The 22508-nt window shown below is 34.8% G+C and overlaps 1 protein-coding gene across 1 annotated transcript in view; it reads left to right on the forward strand.

Moving 5' to 3' along the window:
- CFAP47 (cilia and flagella associated protein 47) overlaps positions 1-22508 on the forward strand; it is a 270533-nt gene that overhangs the window by 134966 nt on the left and 113059 nt on the right. Inside the window, exons 49-50 of the mRNA XM_042035463.1 lie at positions 416-527; positions 9135-9272. Coding sequence (XP_041891397.1) covers positions 416-527; positions 9135-9272 — 250 coding nt within the window. The remainder of the gene's footprint in view (positions 1-415; positions 528-9134; positions 9273-22508) is intronic.

A 22508-nucleotide genomic window follows, 5' to 3' on the forward strand; every position in this document is an offset into this window, starting at 1 on the left:
ATGTCACTTGAGGTCTAGCAAATGATGTTAAAATTACACTTCAGATTTTGCTTTGCTCTGTCTAGTTAGATGGATCACTACTGCTGAACCTCTTTGTTATATTTCTAGCAAAAATGTATGTAAAATATTAAGGGCCTAACTGTGCAAATCTATGCATATGCAAGTAGTTCCATGGTCTGAGCAATATACTTTTGATCATGTTGGGCAATGACTTCAAAATTTGTGTTTGATATGATCTGTATATGGCAGCATTTCTCTTACAGTGTGTATTCTTTCATGTGCATAAAATCTAGGACTTACTGATACCATATTTTGTATTCTACTCTTCAAAGCAGGTGGATATTGTGTCGATGGTGTTCTTGCAACAGTAACTTGCTTTTGATGAGTTTTCCTCTTTGTGAATTGTCTTCCCCAGGTGTATTCAAATCTCTCAATGCTGAGTGGTGACCCTGATCTGACTGTCAGCCCAGAGGACATTGCTGCTTACACTTTGAGTATATCTCCCTGCAGACGAGGAGTCTTTCACGGTACTGTTTAGAACTCAAATGTGCAAAATATCCTTAAAAATTAGCAGATTAAATCTGTTTACATCTAATGCTTTCATTTGTTCTGCATAATCTTTCTTCTGGAAGTAGGACTATAGTTACTGGGGATTCAGGTTTTTAAGTTTGCTCAAATTTTTATTTGTAAAGGTATCTTAGTGCTAAATATGTGGTCAGGTCCTTCAAAAATGCCAGCATATGAACAACTTTATGCATTTAATTTGTCTCATGAAAATTGACTAAATAGGAAGTAATGGTTTTGAATTATCACCAAGTTTGTAGACATAAATTTAATTTTCCAAAACCTGTTGAATACCTTTAGCTATGTTAGCACTACTAGAACCAAAGATTTAAAGGCAGAGACCACAATTTGATTTTTTCCCTTAATTAAAGCTCAATCTCTTGACCACAAGGCAAGAGTACATAAATAGAATGCAGTAAACTCAGTTCTTTCTTTGACATATGTGGAGTCTAGGGAGATCTAAAATTAATTGTACACAATTTGCATCCATCCATGTTTATAATGTTATTCTTATAATACAATAGCAAAACTCTTGTTTTAACCAATGTCAGCATATCATAATTAATATTTTGTCCTCATATTTTTTTAATAACAATTCAGATTTCGTAATTTTTAATTGTTTGGTAATTGTTCTAAAATTCCATGGCACTCATTATTTGCCTCATAATATGAAAAGCATAATTTTGAGAATGAGGCTGTACAATCAGTCTTTGTTTTCCGGGTAGGATAACTATTGTAGTAACTCTCAGCAGAGCAAAGTACAAGGGTGTTTGGGAGGGAATTATGGATACAGAAGAGACCATCCTAAAGGAACTGAATAGCACTCAGGAAAGGATTTGAACTTCTTAAGCAAGAGGTTTCCCAATAATGCATAAATCTCTCAATACAACATGCTTAATGAGTGTAGTTTTGAGTTTGTGGATTCCTAATGCCAAGCATTTGATTCTGCTACATTCTTGAACAATTGATATTAATGACAGCTGTTTTCTCAGCATTAAAAAAAAAGCTATGAAGTCTTGTCCCTGAGGATGTCAATCTACTTTGCTCCTTTGGCCATTTTGTTTTTATTACCTGATATGTAAAATGTAACTAATAATGCCATCTCAATTCACAAGTGATTTGTGCAAGAAATTAATACTTGTAACAAAGCTTGACCTCATGCTGTAGGAAGACTTCAGTGCCCTGATCTGTAGCCCTGAAAAAAAAATCTCTTTATATGAATAGGAATCAGCTTTCAATGAAATTTGTAACCATCAAAAATGTGCACCAGGAAATATTGAGGATGTACTATATTTTAACATGCCCTTTTTTTTAAGCATTAAAGATTTAGGAATATTCTCTTTTTCTGCCTTAGAAAATCCCTGGTACTTTTATGTGTAATGAAAGTTTCAGTAGAAGAGGCTCCAAGGGATCTATCATACAGTAAATTAATACCAGGTGATAAAAGCCATGCCTTCAAAGGGACATAGATGGCATGTTCAGATCTCCATCTCCAGTGTTCTCCTCTTAACTTCTCTTACAATAGTTTCCATTATGTTTTGAAGTATTATATTTTCACTGAGCAAAAAAAGAGAGAACAGTCAGTCTCTCAAACCCAACAAAAAGTTACTGGTTCAAATGCTGGGAGGACACCTATGCCCTTTTTCTCAGAAAAGTTCATTTATTTTACACTTTAAAATAACTTGATAGAAGGCTAAAGTTATCCTTTGAGAAGAACGGGGCCCAGTTATCGACAATCCACCCCCTGGCTCAGGGCTTGCTTTAATCACTACCTCAGGAAAGCATGTTCATCCTTCCTCTGGAACAGAGACACGTTTGGCTCTCTCACAGAAATCCATGCACACTCTCTAACCATTCAGCTGCTGTAGGAGGGAGAGGGGTGGAGGGAAGAGAGGCCACTGTCTCAGGTTTGAAAAGCAGCAGCTGATTTTGCTGTCTGATGTTAGGTTTGATGTAAACCTAACTACCAAGTGTCCTCTCTAAGGTAACGTGTTAGGAAGTGCTTTCTTTGTGGCTTCAAGGAGAATGGAAGTCTGCCTGCTTCAGACTGTGCAAGGCTGGGAAGTCATATTTGTTCTCCTGAGCAGGATTTCCAGGTCTTGAGAAACTTCAGTGTCAAAGCTGATATATATATGTATGCATTTTGGGCTTTCAGGATATTTCAACAGCCAGCCTGAATCTTGAGGATCACAGATAAGATTTAGGTGATTTAAGTGGGAATTAGGCAGGACTCAGGAATCTTAATCTTTTCTAGGTTCAAGATACTACAAAAAATATATAATTTAAACACTCCTTATCCCCCCTGCCCCCCCCCCCAAGGAAGAGAGAAAAGAAAAAAAAAACCCAAACAAACAAACAACCAAACCAAAACTATTCTTTATTCAGTCTGGTGAATATGTTTCGAAGGAAGCAAATAATACATGGCGTGAATATGGACTAAAACTAAAAAGCAATGCTCCAGAGCTATCTGCAGAGGGAGTAAATTTTATCCTCCTAGGAAAAAAAGAACAACTATTTTGATATCTGGCTGAAGACTCTGTCATAGTGCCAATGAATAATTTCAAGTCTACAACTTCCTAACTTGTAAGTGTAAAACTGTAGACTTGGTGTTCTGATACTGTTTTCATCATATTAAAATAAATTCTACTAAAAGAACTTTTACCATGTAAGTTGTTTTACTGAGCAAATGGTTTGCATTTTTCATTTACTTTCAAAGTCCTTTTATTTCCAGAATTATATGGCTGCAAAATTATGCTGCTTTTGCTTTCTGTCTTGCTGTTTTATGGTTGCTAAGCTAAAAATGGGCCCAGTTATTTTCTAAAGCCCATTTGGAAGAATTCCAATAGAGGGCTAATATTACATGCTTCAGCTAGTTTGTAGGTGCATGACAGCTTTAACACAGAAAGAATAGCAAAAAACACCTCAAACACGATTCTGTCACTACATAAAATTCTTCAGCAGGCTGTTTTCTGAGTAATTGAGCAATTTTCTTTAGGTTTGATAAAGTGTCTTCTACAGATTGCTTTATATTTTATCAAATTTTTATTTCTGCTTTCCACAGAATAGACCAGAATTTTTCCAGAATAGAGCAAAACTCATAGTACTTGAATATATCTTGTGCAAAAAACCCACACACACCTTATATAGCCAGTGCCCTTTTATTCACAAAACCCCCTAGCTTTCAGAAAGGAGCTTTCTAACTTTATGTCTCACCTTTCATTATTTTTTTAACTAAATCTATGTTTAGTAGGCAGTGCTTTTCTATGCTGCTTTGAAACTTAAATTCAGGAAAAAAGGCAGCATGTTCCAGGCCTGGCAGATGCAGCTGTAGGACAATTGTAGTGTGGTGGTGGAGATCATGCCAATACATTCTGGCCTGTAAATGAGTTGATTCAACTTTTTTGTTTAACAGTATTTTCCATTCAACACTGGCAATGGAAAAAAAAATATTTTCCATTTCTTTGTTTGCTGGAATTCCGAAAATTGATCTTCTGATCACTCTAATTTCAATGGAATCATAAACACCCATGAGGGAGAAAGATCACTTTTGTAGTTTCTTGTAGCCTTTGCTGTATTTCCAGTACCTGCCTGTTTGCTTTGAGCACTTCCTCTTCACCTGCATCACCCTGACAAATTGAGTCTAATGCATTGGTAGCAAAGCTTGAAAGCTCTTCTGGTTGCTTGATTATTGTGAATGTCTCTGCTGGATCACCAGAGTGCACTGGAGGAGCTGCTCTACTGGGACAAGGCACAACCCAGCAAGATGATCCCTGGCACACAATTTCCATCCATCCCAGTGCAGTTGGAGCTGCAGGCTCCTGTGCTCTTCCATGTTGTAGTTTCATTGTCACATTAAGAACAGGCAGTGAGAATTATAAACAAAACAATTCGCCTCTTTATTAAATGCTACAGAGCTATATATGAACAATAGTTGACAGCAGGGTTTGCCACTTGCTCATTTCTCCTATGTATGAGTCTTAAAGCATATTCTCATTTTTTTTAATTGATGTAGAGAGCAATTAATTTAATCCTAGTATATCAACAAGTAGTAGGATTTACAGAAACTCCTTAGAATTTACATGTCTCATTATAGAGGTTTTTGTAGGAAAATTAGATATAAAGTTTTGCTCTAACCTACAATAAATATCCTTTTTTTGTCAGTAGAAAAACTGCAAGAAGAAAAATTGCTTAAATAGCTACATAAATTACACTCATCTTATTAATTTATCTTATCTCTTCTGTGGAACTCTTCTGGAGCAGCAAATATACATAGATTTCATTGACCAGAAAAAAACCCCCCTACAGGAAAAGATAAAAGCCCCTCCTCCTATTCCCAAGACCTTATTAAGTTCATGTTGGTATATTTAAACCACAAGCCAAATGTTTCTCTACCTTTTCAGATTTGTGTGATGAATTCTGTGGCCATATAGCCTTCTATTCTTTTTTCCATTTAAAATATTGGGATATTGTGGACTTCTAGCATCTCTCTGCAGCAGAAAGTAATCATGCACACTATGCATCTTTGAAATACTCCATTTAAGTTACACAGGAAGGAAAGCATTGAGCATTTCTTACTTTCTTAATTGTATTAATGGATACATGGGGTGTTGTAGTATATAGCCAATGAGTCAGTCTAAGATGGGGTATTGCAATTACAATTTTATTGAGAAATAAAACAGCCTGCCTCCTTTTAAAGGGATGCATCTTCTCTGAAGCAGTATAAAGCAAGGCTTTGGTATTAATATGTGGACTGTTGTTGTATAAAATTTTTAAACACTGGATAGTAAAGCTAGAAAATATGCAGTGATGTTTTGACCAAGAAAGCTTTTAAAGGAATGATATGTTAGCAAAAAGATAACCTTCTCAATTTATGGAAATTTTAATTATTGATTTTCAGTATAATTCTAGAAATGTATTATTGCTTTTACAAGTTTAGAATTCTATCTGCAAGTTTAGTATCATATATATGCAAAAGAACAGCTAAGGAGTCTTGTTTTATAAAATAGTTGATGATGGCATGACTCTGTGGCCAGCTGAATCCATGGGAATTGTATCTCTGGGAGTAGATGAAGTCTTGTTTGGTCTTGAATGTATGCTTTAAAAATTGTCAGCCATGACATTTGGCAAGTTACACTGTTGTGGAATGTGTGACATAGAAGTCAGATCTGAGCAACTGAGTACAAAAAAACCTCCAAGCACTGAGGACCGTTGTGCATGAATGAATTAACATTTATCAGTTTTTTTTGTAGCATCAGAAAGTGAGATGCATCAATAAGGAAAAGTTCTGTAGGATGACTGTGCATTCACAGCCAGAAGACCTGAACTTTCTGTGTCAAAGCTCTTTCAAAGCATGGGAGCCAAGCTCAGCAAAACTGCATGAAAAATGTAAAATTGCTTTTTGTTATTTGTTATTTGAAATCTGTCATTTTGGATGCAGTGTTTCTGCACATTTCCAATGTATTATTTATGACTTCATAGAGCACAAAGTACTTCTTATTACTCTTCATTGTATAAAACTCTTCTTCCCATCCAGCAAAACATCTCTTGACAGGAATATTTTTGTAGCCCATAATTTGAATAAATTAATATATTTATGCATCATCTGCTATCTTAGTCTCCAATAGGGGTCAGTGGGTTGCACCATTTACTCCCAAACCAGGAGAGTATTCTGATTAGGAATACTTCCTAGGCAAATGTTCTGCCTTAATTTATAGACTCCAGTCATGCAGATCATTCTATGTACTGTCCTCACTGATAAGGATTCTGCATTTTAGATTTGACATGAAATTAATACACTTTTTTTCTTTTGTTATTTGCAGTTCTTGCCAGCACTGATTTTCTTTTATTTTCCCCTAATAAAAAATTCAAATAGCTTTGAGCCAGTAGTGGATACATTGATGCCCATGAAAATTATGGAAGACAATTTATGAATATTTTAAGATTAAGCAGATAAACTGAGTTATAAAGTGTATGCCATCTGTAGTAAAACTCATTATTTTTTCTCAAAATACTTCGAGAGATTTAATTGAGAGCCTTGCAGGGTTCTGTATTCACCACATCAATTCAGTCACCTTTATCAGTCAAGATTATAACCTCATTGTTATTAATTCTGTTTGTTTGAGATCTGTTTTTTGTAAAGGAGGAAAATGGAGTGTCAGCAATTATTGTGCAATTCTTCACTGATTTTTTGATTATGTGATTTCTAGATTATCAGCACAGTGGTTTAGCAATTCAAGTAGTTTTTAGTTACCATAGTTCCTCTCATAGCTCTTGAAATATTCTTGAGCATTAGCAGTTTATACTTTTTGAACTTTTCAAGCATTCCAGTATTTGCTGCAAATAAAAATTAATTATTCAAATGCTTCAGCGAATTATTTTGACACTTTTGAGATCGCATTTTGTGCAGAGAACAAAAGTCACTGTTTGTTTTACCATCTCATTACTTAAAACTGTGATCACTCCTGTTCTGTCCCTCTTTCTCCCATGCTCACATATGGATAATTCATGATTCTGAAATACAGACAATTGGTAGAGAAAATCCTCCATGGTCGCTGGAAGGAAGAACTATAAGGAAAAATTACTAACATTTAAAATTAAATGTAATAAAATATTCTTGACTGTTAGAAGTGTGCAGAGTTTATGAATGTACTGATTTTCTGCATTTAGCCAAGACTTTTTGATCAAATTCAAAGCTATAATTTTGCATTTATTTACTCATTGTCTTATAATTGTTGATATATTTCAAGCATATTGATGGTAAGGATGGTATTTTAAATTAATGAATTCTCTATTACACTTTTTCTCTCTAATATTGTGCTTCAATAGACCAAAATAATATTAGGATCATATATTGAGACATAAAATCAGATTAATTAGTCAGTATCCTATGTTCATTAGTCATTAATTAGTCATTTATCCTATGATTCATTAGCTATTAGTGCCATTCAATGTGTACTCTTACATCTAGATTTATATACCTCGAACATTTTCTTCAGACTTCTTTCTCCTTTCCCTGATGGTTTTGGTTTTTTATCCTTCTTGCACATCTACCTTATGTTTCAAGAAAAAAAAAATAAATAAAAATCAATAATTTCGTGAAATTGCAGTCACTCCTCTGCCTATTTGAACCCAATTTCTGGCTTGTTTACTGCGAGTAAGTTTAGTAATCTGTAAAACTTTTTCATTTAAAATTATTATTTTGTTTTTAATTAGTTTAGTTTAGTTTATATGTATTTAAGTAGAGTTCTCTTAATGAAAGAAAATTTGGGATTCTATTTTTTTTAAAATTTGAAGTTACATATTATATTGTTCCTCTGGATTTAAACCTATTTCCGTTGTTTTGATTTTGTTTTCAACTTCAGTGTTTTATACCTGTGCTTCCTGGTTGCTGTCTCTCAAAGAAAAAGAGATTCTTCCTTGTAATCATTTAATGTAATCCTTCTTAGTAGGAATAGTTTGTCAGTATTTGTCGTGTCCTCTTGTCATGTCCGTTTGTTCTGCTCCACTCAAAGCTGCAGAAGCAGAGGATACCTTTAGATGTAGGTATTTTCAAATCAGATTGTTTCTGGGACTCTCATATTATTAATTCCCCATTTCAAATTTTAGCAGTTCCATTATTAATAGTTTTCCCAAGTCCTTGGTAAGACACCATAAATAAATTCCCTTTTGGAGATGTTTCACATAAATTCTAATAATCTCAAATGAGAACATTTCTTACTATATAATGGCATAAAGTAAGTCACCTCCTCAAATTAGTTTTTTATTGTATGTATGAGGAAAGAATTAGACCTGCAAAATATATTTATTTTGGCTTTGAAATTCTCCACAATGTATTGAAACATTGAGGGACAATAATTTAGATGCAATTAGAATGTTATGTGGTATTTCCAAAACTTTGTGTAGATTTAAAATTCTTAGAGGCACAAAATGGAAGAAATGAAACCTGCTAATTTAAAGCCAATATATAAAAACTTCCAGAATAACATTATTTAAAGGAACCCTGTACATACTAGATTTTATGTTATTAAATAGGGATCTGGCAACTTAAAAATTCAGTTTACAGTCTGTATTTTATCTTCCTGAAGTACTTGGTTACAATTAAATATGCAATGCAAACATGTATCACAGGAATATTTTAACTCTTACAGTTATTCTCTTATAGCACTAGAATGAGGCACTGTGATTTAAAGAAAAAATAACAGAAACAATGAAGATTATGCAAAGAAAATTGAGCTGGGAAAAAGATACAATTAGTGACCACCAGATTTTGTAACTTACATGAAGTCGGTTTCCTTGTATTTCCTACTACTGATCTTTTTCAGGTGCTCATTATGGATTTCTTCAGGCAAGTAGAAGAGCACTTTGGGGACAAAACATGGTTAATTTTCTTGTAATCACTCAAGAGATACTTTTTAATATCATAAATTGTAATTGGATGGCTGACACCTGGAGTGGAAGTTTTACTTCATTTTGTATTAGTTTTGAACTGAGGAAATACTTGTACATGTCTGGCAGTCTGTTTTTGTAAGGCTAATGCCTGTTAATGCAACACCTGTATCTGTTTGTTTTAGGTGTAATTTCATTTGTTGCTCAAGATGAAGACCAACAGCAGTCTCAAGACAGCAGCTCACCACAGAAGACAGATGGTAAACGGGCCCTTCAGAAACTGCCAGCGAGGTCTCCACAAGCTCTTGGTGCAGCAAAAAGTGGTATGTTTGTTATAACGGATGTTATTATGGATGTTTGTTATTAGGGATGTTTGTTATTATGGATGTTTGTTATTATGGATGCATTTGTTGTCAATTTTTATAAAATTAGATCATCATGTGTTTTAAAATTAAATGAATATCTAGTATGCACAGCCTACAAACAGTGTATGAAATTCTCCTTTTATGCTTTTTGAAACATTTTTATGAAATGATAGGCTGAGCTTTTTCTTTTCCTTTTTTTTCCCCCCTCTTTTTACAAAAATGACACTGATTGTTGCTTGTTGTTGGAGAGGGGCAGCAGGTTTCTAATGCTTTCTTTATAACTCTCCAGTAATATTGATAGTGCTGATGTCAAAGCAGGCCACTTCTGAAATTCATATTGCTGAACTTCTTTCCATTGTGGAAAAAACTTTCTTATAACAGTCAATCATAGATACTCCTTTGGCACAATAAAATCAAAAAGAGAAAATTCCAGAATACCTACTTTATTCTAAGCAGTATCTGCATTACTTCTGAGATTTCCAGTGTTCCAGAAGAATACTTTCGTTGTTACACCAAATGGACAAAGGCAGGTTTTTTGTTGTTTTTAGATTAATTTCTCCGCTTTCTTATTTATATATTTGTAAGTGTAACTTTGCCTATAGAACAGTGGTTTTTATGCTTTTAATATTTAATTTGGTATGTATTTAAATTATCAAGCATTTATTTTAATGATTAAAGAAATTTCTTGCAAAGAAAGCTATCAAAGAAAGTTTTAAACTAAAAAGTTGGTTTAGTCAATATTGAGTTTTTAGGAAATTGAGAAGGGCTTGCAATTGGAGATCTCTTTGTCTTTATAACTGTATTTTCTAGATAAATTAAAACTAGAATTTATCAAGTTTTAAGAAGAATTAGAAGCTAATTTGATCAATAAATTAGAAATAATTTGAGTTAATTCGATGTGAATATCAGAAAGTCTGTTCTTTTATAGTCTATTAATATCTGTACAGCAACATGGAAGTTGGTTGACATTAAAACTCACACAGCACCTCATTGGAAGTTTACAGAAGAAGGATTTTAACAAAGATTAAATTAAGGTGATATATGCAGATAATATAGTAGAGACAAGAATTATAGATTTATAGATATTAAGTGGAATTAATAATAAAACCAATATAAATAATGATGCCAGGTACATGGGAGATAATCTTCAAATCCCTACTGAAAGCCTAAGAATATTAATGAATTTAGTTAAGCTTCTCTTATCCAAATGAAACGTTTTTTCTTATGAGATATTTGTAAATTTAGGAATCATCAGTCCAAAACTAGTAAAGGTTGTCATTGAAAGTAATTGAACATAGAAGGTTAAGTAAGAAAAGAGTTAAAGAGGGTGGATGTCTCAGTACTGTCCCTGTCACTGATATGAATTGAGGATGTTGTTCTTAGGTAGAAAATCCAATGTGACTGCATGTTTTTCTGGTGTTATTACTGATGAGCCTTTTGCTCCATTTGGTTTCCCACTGACGATGTGAGACTTACTGGTCTATTTATGAAATTGAAATATTTTTCAAGCATGTTTAACACATTTAAATACAATAAATTAATACAATAAAGTATTAGTCTAATAATTGCTGAGAGGAGCCAGGTAATCAGCCCCAAATCAGCTCCCTCTGTTGCTGCACACTAATTTACATGGATATAATCACTCCCACACAGAGAATCCCACTGGTAATTGGAGCAATCTGCACAGTTTATTCCTATATGACTGCCACAAGTCACTGCGTCTTCTCTTTCAGTTGCCATTTTTTGGTATTTTTGTGCACCTGTAGTGTTATATCTTTGTCTTATTGTAACCTACATGTTTCCAGTAAACTGTATGGACTCAAGCTGCAGGACTGCTGGCAATGTTTAGGGCATCATTAGGATTGCTTTCCTAAGTGGAGTTAAAGTAGGATGTGACACGACTCTACCCTAGTACTGTGTCACTTAAGGAAAGATTTTGTTCTTCTTCAGTGCAGAGGATATACCCTTAAAATACTCACATCCCAAGCTTCAGTCTCACCTTTAAACCCACCAACTGCATTTAGTCATTTCACAAAACATTATCTGTCATCACAACCATTCATTTGTACTAGACATCTGTAACTTTTGCAGCTGAGGAAAGTACCTGCTGAAAATAGCTAAATAGAGATGGAATGCAACAAGATCTGGTCTAGCATACATGATCGTCCTCTTCTGAACGTACTTCAAAGAAAAACTAACAAGGTCTTAACTTTATCCTACACAGTTTTCTTTTACACCAATATTTTTTACGGTAGTTTTACATTAAAATTAATTATTGTATGACTTTTGAAAGGAGAATGACTGATGGATGTTTCCAAGATTTAGGATACATTAATTGCAAGGTGCACACCACTAGTAGAATGCAAACCCCTTGCATTTGACCAGAGGCATCAACACAATGAAGTGAATCTTGGAGCTGAGAATCCCCAGAGCATTGTAACAGAAAATATTGGACTTCTGATGTAGAAAATAATGAATATACAGACTGGAATCCGTATAGCTCAAAACAAGTAGGGGGTTGTCCACAAATGAGTAAGATTGGGAATAAACACATGTACACCCAGCCTTTGTGTCGTGCTGTAAGTCAGAGAAAATTGTTCCTTTTAAACATACTAGAAACTACTACCTTGTTATACCCACCTCAAGATTTAATATCATCCTCAGGTACACACACATATGCATTATGTAGATATAGATGTTTTTTACCTTTTTCCTTTTTTTTTTTCTTCTTCAAATTACGTTGTAGGTAGGATTGCAGCAGCAGATGATGATTTCTAGATGAGCTCTTCCAAAACCCTAAGAATTCTGAAATTTGTTTGTAATTTTTTTTTCTTCTTCAGATGTATTTAAGAAAAAGCACGTTTAGTTCTTGCAGTAAAAACCACAGTGGTTCCTCATGATGAATCCTTTTTATGATGCCTTGTACAAGAGGGAAAAAGAGAAAACAAACCAAAACCCAAAAAGAAAAATGTCTGCAGGACAGATGCAGTGACAGGGGCTTGCCCCTTTCTAAACTGACGTGGGGTTTTAGTTCTTTCCAAAACATATTTCTGTCTTTGAAGAGAGGAGGTCCTAGGGTTTCTTTTCTCATGGGAGCCAAAAGTTCAACAAGGCTAAGTGGTTGCTAAGACTGAAAACAGGATGCAGCTTGTCTTTCATGTAAGATTTATCTTTAGATATTCCTGTATTATAAAGTGCTAAAATAATAAATAATTATTAGCCGTTAATAGGTATTTGTTTCACAGTCTCACTAAATGCTGTGAAACCTCCTACACTATCAAAGTAGAGAAAATTTTTCTGGAGTTCATGGTAACTTCTTGAACTGAACTGGCCAAAGCCCCCTGTGTTGTGCTCTTTGCTGTGCAGCCCAGGGGCCACAGGGAGGATGCTTGGCTCGGCTTCTGCCAGAGCTGCTCTGCTCCTCAGGAATCATCCCCTGGAAATGAGAGTCGAGAGTGTGATGTTGCTGTGGTTGCTGCAGTGCCTAAAGCCTGCACTGCAGCTGCAAATCCCACTCTCCTCTTCCAGCATCCCTCACACTCTCTCCAGCAGAAAGACAGCACAGACCTGGCACTTAAGCAACAGCTTCTAATGTTCATGCTGACATTGATGTTTTACAGTGTTTGTTTGTACAAGACTGGGGAATTTTCCATGTGCTATTGCCTTACAGTGTCTGCCCTGAGCATTGCCTTTATCCAAAGATTGTACTTCCCATTGTGTTCATCTTATGGAATGCAGTTAGATTTTTATGTCATTGCCAAGGGTTTGAATTTCCTTGTACTTGAAAGGCATAACATCAGAAAGATACAGCACTTGTGAATAGGCCATGATGAAAAAGCACAGTCAAAGGGTCTAGGCCAGACATTCATTTTGGCAAAGCCTCTTTTAATTGTCTTTTTAAAGCTAATTTATGCTTAAACCAGGCCTTCGATGACAGACAGTGTTTTCTAGCCTAAGTTGTCATTGTAGTTCTTATATCTCTGAGTCGAGTGTCTTTCCTGTTGAGTTTAAAAACTGCTTCCAAGTGATTCTTTGAGCAATTGGTGCCTTTGGAAGGTAATGGTACTTGCACATGTGGTTTTTGTGGATTTCCAGGCTTGAAATCAATCCCTGAGAGCCGAACATCTGTGGGAGCACACTGGGGTATTCACATAAGGAGGATAGTGAAATAATGTCTTTGTTCTAGCAACTGTTGAAGTGATTAAGAGCTAAACAGTACTCAGGATGGCAAAAATATAAAATAGGGCTTAGCATTTGTTCATTATAATTTTTTAAAAGACCATAAGAACTGAGTATGCAATGGCAAATGATAGGATTTATTCTGTATTAATGCAGAAAGGTGTTTCACATACCTTTAATATATTAAAGATATAATTGATACATCTAATGTGCATGTTTATTTCTGGAATTAATGTCTTCTTAAGAGGACTGTTCTTTAAAATCATTTTGAGTTACCAACCCATAAATTTTGGTTGGGTAGTTAAGCTATTTTTCAGTCTGCTCTACATTCTGTATGTTCATGCATGGTGTGCTCCACCTTCAGATTAGTTTGAGTCTTCCTCTTCAGGGGAAAAATAAAGACCTACCCAGAGAAAATAATCCCCATGTAAATTTCATGCATACTTGCAAATTTAAAATACTAACCATGGCTTTCTGCCTTTTTTTTTTTTTTTTTTTTTTTGGGTACCATTTTAGCACTTGCAGCTATACTTATGCCAGTGCATACAAGCTTTTGGGGATGGTTTAGCATATGTAGAACATTAAATATTAGACGGTTTTATGCTTTTTGCCTTTGTCAAAAAGATTGTTCAATTACTGCTGGCTTTCTCAGTAGGTGCCCTTCTGCATAACTGCAGTCTGCTGGATGTTATGAATTTTCCTGTGCCCTTTTGAGACTCAGAACAGCTTGATTCTCCCAATAAACTAACATGTTGTTTTGAAACAATTCAGATATAGCAATGCTTTAAGGACCTATGGCCCACATGGAACTTTGTGGGGCATGCTATTTTGTGCAATTAAAAATCTGTGCAAGCAATGCATGGTAACCCATTTAAAATTAATAAAAAAGCAATCTCTAATTGCTCACAATGTAAGGCTGCTGCTGAACTTTAGGTTGCATCGCCCTTCCTGCAGCAGGTGTTGTAATATTGCTGTGCTGAGAAGGCAGGTAGTGTTGCATCTGCACTAACCACAAATTAGCCACTCCTCTTGTAAACCTGTGCATCTGTCTATTTTTGGATATCATTGGACGTAGGACTGCATTTGCATATAAACAGATTAAATTTTATTACCCAATTTAAATGTCTGTGATGTGCATTATGCTTGTTTTGAAAGTCTGTATAAGCTATAAACTGTATTATTGAGAAGCACATCATTCTGTTGTGTCTGGCAGACCTCAAATGTGTATGTATGGAATTTTGTCAATTAATAGCCCATTTAATAAAAAAATATTCTGAAAAACAAAATCCCTAGCATAAATAATGAGTGGGGTTCATTACAGGGCTCACATGACAGGTCCAGTTGTAAGCCCTTACTAGTTGTTTGGGACAGAAAACATTCAGAGTGATATAAAAAATAACATTTTTGAAACCTAATAGGAAATGAGCAACAGAGCAGCAGTCTCCCTACAGCCAGTGCCCTTGTTGTTATGTTGGAGTGTTTGACATGGTCTTTATCTAGGTCATCATTTTGCCTTTCCTACCTTGTCATGCTTACAAACAATTATTATTTTACCCTTTAGCAAGTGATGAATTATAAACACACTGAGAGCACATAATGGTAATGAAAAAGAACACTAATATTTACCAGTTCCTCACAGTTGTATAAGCATGTCTGGGGCTGGAAATAATGAGGTGAGGAGAGGATAGAGGGAAGGTGGCCATCAGTCTCCTCTATCATCCTGTTTCAATTGCTGGGACCTGTGAAAGTATTCACTGAGCCAGAAAACAGGTAAAAGTCAAACTTTATGGCCTAATACATGGGACAGATCATAAGAAGTGGAGTTTAAATCTAATGTGATTTTTTAAAAAGTCTTTTACAGTGTGTGGCTTTTTTCTATCTGAATAATTACTTGAATCTGATACATTAAATATTATGAAACATTCAAATTAATTTTTAACCACAAAGTGTGACATTCTCCCCAAGATATTTGACATTCCAACTACTGTAACATCAACAATATTGCCTAAGGGTGAGAACAGCTTCCTTCAAGGTTTATGTTCAGTCCCTCAAGCAGAAGGAAGAATTGAATAAACATTCTCAGAGCCTGTTTGGACAATCCAACAGTTAAGCTAATTTATAAATAGATTCACAAATACAGAGTAAAGTTTTATATATATATACTTATTTATTTCAAGTTTCTGAAAACCATACAATTCAGAAATATAAATTAAAACATTAGATCAAGTCCAAATTATGTTTTTAAAATGACAGGGAGTATAATTCCCAACAGGAGAAGAAAATAAACCACATTTCTCCTTCCAATCTAATTTCTCCTTCTCCTTCTCGTTCTCCTTCTCCTTCTCCTTCTTCTTCTTCCTATTGCTATTATTATTACTATTATTACAAGTAGTGCTATACTTTCATAACTAGACAAGCTTGTACCATGTACTACTGTCACAGTCTGCCTTTGAAGATAGAAGTAGGTTGTTCCTGAAGACTGTGATTAGACCATTATATTTGTGTAAGTAATTTTTTTTTTGTTTTAGTAAATTTTTTTGCCTTAGATCCTCTTGTGCCCTCAGTAGCCTGCTGCTGGAATTTGCTGAGGACTTTTATTTCTATAGCAGCTGCAAAAAAATTTCCCACACAGAATTCTGGCTTTTATTTTATCCCAGACACAGGGCACTCCTGCATTCTCACTCATTCAGTTATGATGTAGGTTTGCTGAACTAACTAGCAAAGGACCACTCATATTTTTACAGAGCAGGCAATAGATGTTTCTTGTCCATTGCAGAGCTTTATTTGTTATGGTCTGTACTGTCTCCCTCAAAATATTTCTTTTGCTTTCTCTGTGGGTTCAATAGAGTCCTAATTCTTCTTGGCATAACTATGAAATTTTAAGTATTAGGAAACTAGGGTTTCCCACTGTGGCAAAAGACAGGTGATACTTTATACACTGTCATCAGAGACTGAGTATACATGTGTGAAATTTAGAATGAATTATAAAAATATGATTATTATTTCTGGTAATAAAGTAAACTTGTGTTATTTAGGAAGAATGCTTCTCCTTTCATAGTGTAATATATACACTAATTACTGTGAATGTTAGCAAGAATTGGAGGATTGCTTTCACTAACTTCTCTGGATTTATTGGTTATCTACACCTTATTTGTCCAGCAATATATTGAGAAATTAGTAAGAACAACCTTATGAAGTTCAGCACCTGTAAATATGGCAGACAATATCCATGAAATTAATGAAGGGTTGGTTTTATTAGCATGGAATTGAATGAACAAAAAGATCTTCTACTTGAAGATTAATGGAATTTTACTTCATAGTTTCTTTTTTTTATTGAAGACATAAATTGCTCACACAACTCTACAATATGTTTTCTGAAATCTAATGAAAATCTGCCCACTTCATCACTGTGCTCAGGATGCTATTTCAAAGGAGTGATTTTGTATTTTATGGATGTGTAGAGAAATAAACATTGTTTTCCTAAAATGACCTGGGTGCTCAGCAGAAATCCTTAACATCTCTGTCAGGGAAGACATATCTTTTTATCCCAGAAAAAAATGTTGCCTTTTCTGTGTGTATGATTTTGCTTTGTGTTGCCTTTTTGTCTTATTGTAGGAGAATGAGATGAAATGCCTACCCTGTGACAGAGCTTAGAATGGAAAGTTATCTAAATCCCAATGAACTTGTTGAAAGGTTCCTTTAAAGTAAAAGGGTTATGCTGAAAAAAAAATAGACACTTGTCAGTTTTAACACCTTTGCATTTGCCTAGCTGTGTTCCTATGAAACACTGCAGTAAGACTATTAGGGTTGATAAAATGCTTTTGGTTAATCTGATATTTTTAGCAACCTCCCAGTATTTTGGAAAAAAATATCTTTGATCTGTAAATACAAAATAATATTTTTTCTAATGAATGGCAGTCAGGAATCACTCATTGGTGTGCACAAGTATAATTTTTGTAATTCTGGCCTATCTTCACTTAGGAAATAGGCATTCTTAGCCTTAATATTTAACATGTTTATAAAAGGAAACTGCATGCACTGAGCCTGCCTGAGTATGGTAGAGAATTTAAAAGTGAACCCTGTCTGGAAGTGAGCTGGCTTCTCACTGAAATTTTGTGTAGGTCCACATAATAAAATAAAAGTTAACTCAAATTAGAGGTTCAGTTAGAAATTCATGTATATTCCAGGAAATGTTGTCAATTTAGTTTCCTGGTAGCTAGAAGGGGTAAAATCTTTGAATACTAATTAAATTCTGTAATGAAAATGAAGATATGTTGTGCTCAGCATTTTTTGGGTCCTTTTGGTATTTTTTTTGAAGCTGCTGAATTGCAAGCTGGGGGATATAAAACTTTTAGGGAAATAGTGCAATTGATTTTACAGTAGCAAGGGAAATTCTATAATTCAGTTGATTGAATGGTCTTTGTCTCTCAAGTGAAAGGCTCGTGCTCCTTGTATGTGGTGCAACTCATAAGAGCAGTTATTTGCTTTTGTGACACAGCACTAGTAAAAATTGGGTTAACTGTCTTCAGTAAGCTTATTTTTAATATGTTAACAATAATAAAATAAGGCTTGGTATTTCACAATAAAGAACATGAAGTATATTTCACCACAGCATATTACATCTGGAGGCTTGTTAAGGACCTTTAACAGGTCTTTGCTGCTAGAGCTTAAAATTAAAAAGGTTTGCTAAGTCTTAGCAATAATTAAGTGCCATATTTGTGAGTAGATTTCTGAGATTTAACAATACTGGCTGCTTTTATGCTGTCTTTTGTGCTTTTTTGACTTCTATTTTTGTTAAAGGTCATTATGTTTAATGTACTCTTTATATAATCTGTGTTTCACTAATGTACACTTATATTTCATTCAATAACTTGTGTTTGACTGAAACAAAAGTTGAAAACAAGAATTAATTACACATTGGTGTAATTGTTTTTTTTTCACTAGAAGATTTTTACCAGTTCTAGTCATACTAATTTCATATTTGATTTTTTCTGGCTACAGTTCTTTGATGTCAAATGTTCTATTTTAAAGAGTTCTTAATGGCCAAAATGTTAAACTTATGAAGGTATTTTATGTAGTAAAACAACACCTATTAAAAAAAAAGAAAAAATGAAAAAAACCAAACTGAAAAATTGTGTTTTCTCTCTTTGAAGCAATATAACTATTAAATGTATACATTTATAATCTATTTTACATATTTTGTTTTCATTCTGACATGGAGGAGGAAAACACTTCAGTATCATTTTAAGGAATTTCCTGACTGGAAATCATCTGAATATAACTTAACCTACTGTGCCAAGGGTGTATCAGCTGTGACTGTGTGTACGTGACTTCTGAGCTGGCTTTTGCCTCTTCAGACGTGTTACAGTATTTGTGTGACACAGCTACCCAAGCTGTTCACCTGGCAAGTGATTTCCTCACATAAGTCACAGTTTAAAATGTGCAGCACTGTGCAAAACCTGCAGTGAATGCTGTTTCTGCCAAGAGGCAGAATAAAAAGTTCTAGGTTATTTTACCATTTACTTATTTTGAATTTTTTCAAGCAATTGGTATTGGTGGCTCTTCTGACATAAGATGTCTTTCCCTTTTGTTCTCTTTCCCTTTCCTTTCCTCGTTATGTGCTTTATATTGGGTTTGTGAGCATCCTTCAAAATTCCTGATGATTTTCCCAACCCTCCAGAGGGCCTGCAAGGAAATTTAAGGACCCTTTTTTCCATGATCACCCTTAGGAGCTTTATATGCCAGCATAATAGGAATGAACACTATTTTTTCTGTTCCTTATCTGAGACCTTATAAGTTGATATTCAGAAACAAGGTTACCTTTGGATTTTTCTGTTACCTTTGTATCTTTCCAAAGTTAAGACATAGGTACACAAAGATAGAAAAAAAAAGGTGTCAGTAGAAATAAAGGCGGATATAGAAAATGGAGAAAAAACAGTAGTCCTTTGGGACAAAACCTCTTAATTTAAGTAACTTTAAAAGTTGTATGAATAAGAGGGAGCAGGGAGGTTTAGCACATAATTTGTTTCAGTTCACTGGCTTAACAGAGTCCTGAGCCTGTGTTTTTTAAAAAGTATCACAAATTCAATTTATCTGAGTTTAAGATTATGGCTGTGAATGAGGGTGTTTTGAGACATGTTGTGGAATATGAAAGTGTGATAGTTAGGTATAACCTGGTAGTAGTAACTTGTTTCCTTGTGGATTTTTACAACCATTCGTCTAGGATATTCTTCAAAGGTATTTACTAATAAAAACTGTATGACCTGGCTAATCTTTCCTAGTTCTTCTCCACCCTTGCCACTGTAAAGTTTCATTGATACTTTTTGCATGCTCTGAAGTCCACCATTTGTTACTCTCTCCATCAGAGAGTAGCAACATTTTGTGCATGTGAAAAGTGTAAGCACTGTCTTTCTTCAAAAATCTTTTTGAAGGAAAAGAGAACAAAATTATTTATGAAGAAGTAGTTGTTTTCTGAACTTCAAATTCTTACTGGTTGTACTAATTTTTCTGTGTTTTTGTGTCTTTTCATAATTGCCTAACAATCAGCTACTTTGTGGAGTTTTTTTAACTTTACTTCTTGAGTTGTTCTTGCCTCTCTGCCCTTTGGAATTATGTCCTTATTTTAATCTTAGACTAGATTATTCTAAATACGTCCTCCACTTAACCTCAGTTTCTTTCTTTGATAGGTCTTTGAGCTAAGGTAATTATAACAACCAAATAACTGTGAGTCTTAAAGCAAATATAATTTATCTTCACATTAGAAGTTAAACAGTATTTTAAAGTGTGTTAGTATTCTAAACAATCACTTCACTATATAACCTCCAGTTATATCAAATCTATTCTGAGTGAAAAGTTCTAGTTCTTCTTCCTTGCTCTTCAAACCTCTAAAACCCTAATGCAGTAATTGAATAAGTATCATCTTCCCACAAATTACCACAAAGATTCTGCTTGTGACAGCAGTCTGATTTTGAGGTAACCACTTGAGACATGTTACTCATCACTAAGAATAGAGCCAGGCAGTAAAAGATGAATTAACACCTTAAAGTGAGAGTTTTGAGAAACCCATGTCACACAATATGTATGAGGTGCAGGTCACTCCCAAACATGTAGACCATTGTACTTGAAACCTACCAAATTTATTTTCAATGGTCTGTTCATGGCAGATTCCTTGTGTAGTAGATTGTTTCCTCTCCTAAATGCCCCTGTCATCCCACCTCTTCAGCGAGTATTCAGTGGCTTATTCTGAAAGTCAGGGGTTCTTCTCAGTGTGTGGCTGTATGGTCTTAGGAAGGCACAGTAAGAATGTAATTGATACCTTGGACCTACATTGGTAAGGTTTGTGACAATCCTTTTAATTCATTCCCCCAGAATTTATTCCTCAAACTCTTACTAAGACAAAATATTCCCTTCCATGTCTCCCCTCCCCTGCTTCCCCCCTCTCCTTTCAAAAAAATCCCAAACAGTGAAGTTCTGACTTTTGTGTTGCTAAAATGGGCTGAATTTCTATTCAGCATTTGAAATTTTCTTACTCTTTGCATACTTTGTGTTCACATTTGTCATGCTGCCTGCAGAGCTCAAAAAGATTAGGGAAGATGGATTCTAATGCCAAATATATTACTTGTGTTATTGTTGATTTTCTATCTCTTGTGTCTCTTTATGAATGTCATCAGTGCTTGGATGACATACTCCCACGTGCTCTGAGTTTATTCCCATGCCACAATTCCGTGATTTCATCAGAGTTTATCATGTGAATAAGATCATAACCTGAGTTCTGTCCCAGTGTGTTCCAGCAGAGAGATGTGTGTCACCAGTGGACAGCTGGTAGCAGGCTAGGCTAAATTTAATGAAAAGTACATACCCTGGGTAAATGTAGAACACAGCCCAAATGGAGAGTGAAAAAAGCTCCTGTGGAAGGTGAATAACCATATTTGCCATGTTTACATTTCCATCACTTGACTGCAAGGGAGAAGGGGGAGCTGTGACATCATCATATTAAAGTACTGAGAGTTTGTGAAGGACATCAAGAATATTCTGAGGTAAAGGGATGTTTTCTGTCCTCCCCATCCCATAGACATAGCAGATCTGCTGGATGATTTTTTTGAAGTTGTTACCTGGGAGATGGAGATGAGGAAGTGTCTATGGAGTAAAGATGTCTAACTGAAAAATGGTGTTAGAACATCCTGCTGTGGTGGTATTAATAGGATGTAGGACTGAGCTTCAAAAATACCAACAGCATCAGTCATCCATTTCCTTGAAATAAGCTCTCTGTAGTATTAAAATTCGCCTCCTTACAGTTTTGAAGAAGTTTAGGGAAAAGGAATGTCTTTCATGGGCTAGTGGTATCTGAGTTTTCACCATAAGGTGGTAATGTTCATTTTAAAAGATGCATTTGAAGCCAGAATTTAAAAAAGAGAGGTTCTGGATTTCTGCCTTTTAAAAGGTCAGATGCTTTTTCAGAACTTTGTGTTGTACTAATCACAGATAATTCCAAGGCCCAAAACAAGGTTTTGACTTTGCATTTTAAAAAATTGTTCTAATTCCTGTTTCCAAATTTTCCCAAGTGGAAGAGGCTCTGGAGATACAGTCCTTACCTAGTTTAGGACAAGTTCTGAAGAAAAGGAACCTTAATCCATCTTGCAGATTTTCCTTTTGTAGAACACCCTTCTTCACCAAGCCTGCCAATAGGTACTATATTAACTTGAAAATTCTGAATTAATTTAACATTAAGTACATATTTACACATGAAAGCATCATAACTTAATTTTAAATTGCAGCATTTTGAAGGCATCACTTTCATACATCAGCTGCAATTTGCATGTGCAATGTAGTACAGTCTTCCATCCTCAATGTCACTTTAAGGACTGTCCCTCTGCATGACTTAGGCTGGATACAGAATGTAAGGCACACTCTAAATTTATGGAAGTTGCTCTTGGGGAATTATAACATCATATCCTTTAGGAATAAGATTAATGACTGATGAATATTAAAATATTTTTTCAAGCACTGTTATATGGA

This window comes from Corvus kubaryi, unplaced genomic scaffold (genome assembly GCF_017639235.1).
Source record: "Corvus kubaryi isolate FWS band 111438036 unplaced genomic scaffold, C.kubaryi_AGA036_p1.0 133, whole genome shotgun sequence".
In the NCBI taxonomy this organism is placed as follows: domain Eukaryota; kingdom Metazoa; phylum Chordata; class Aves; order Passeriformes; family Corvidae; genus Corvus; species Corvus kubaryi.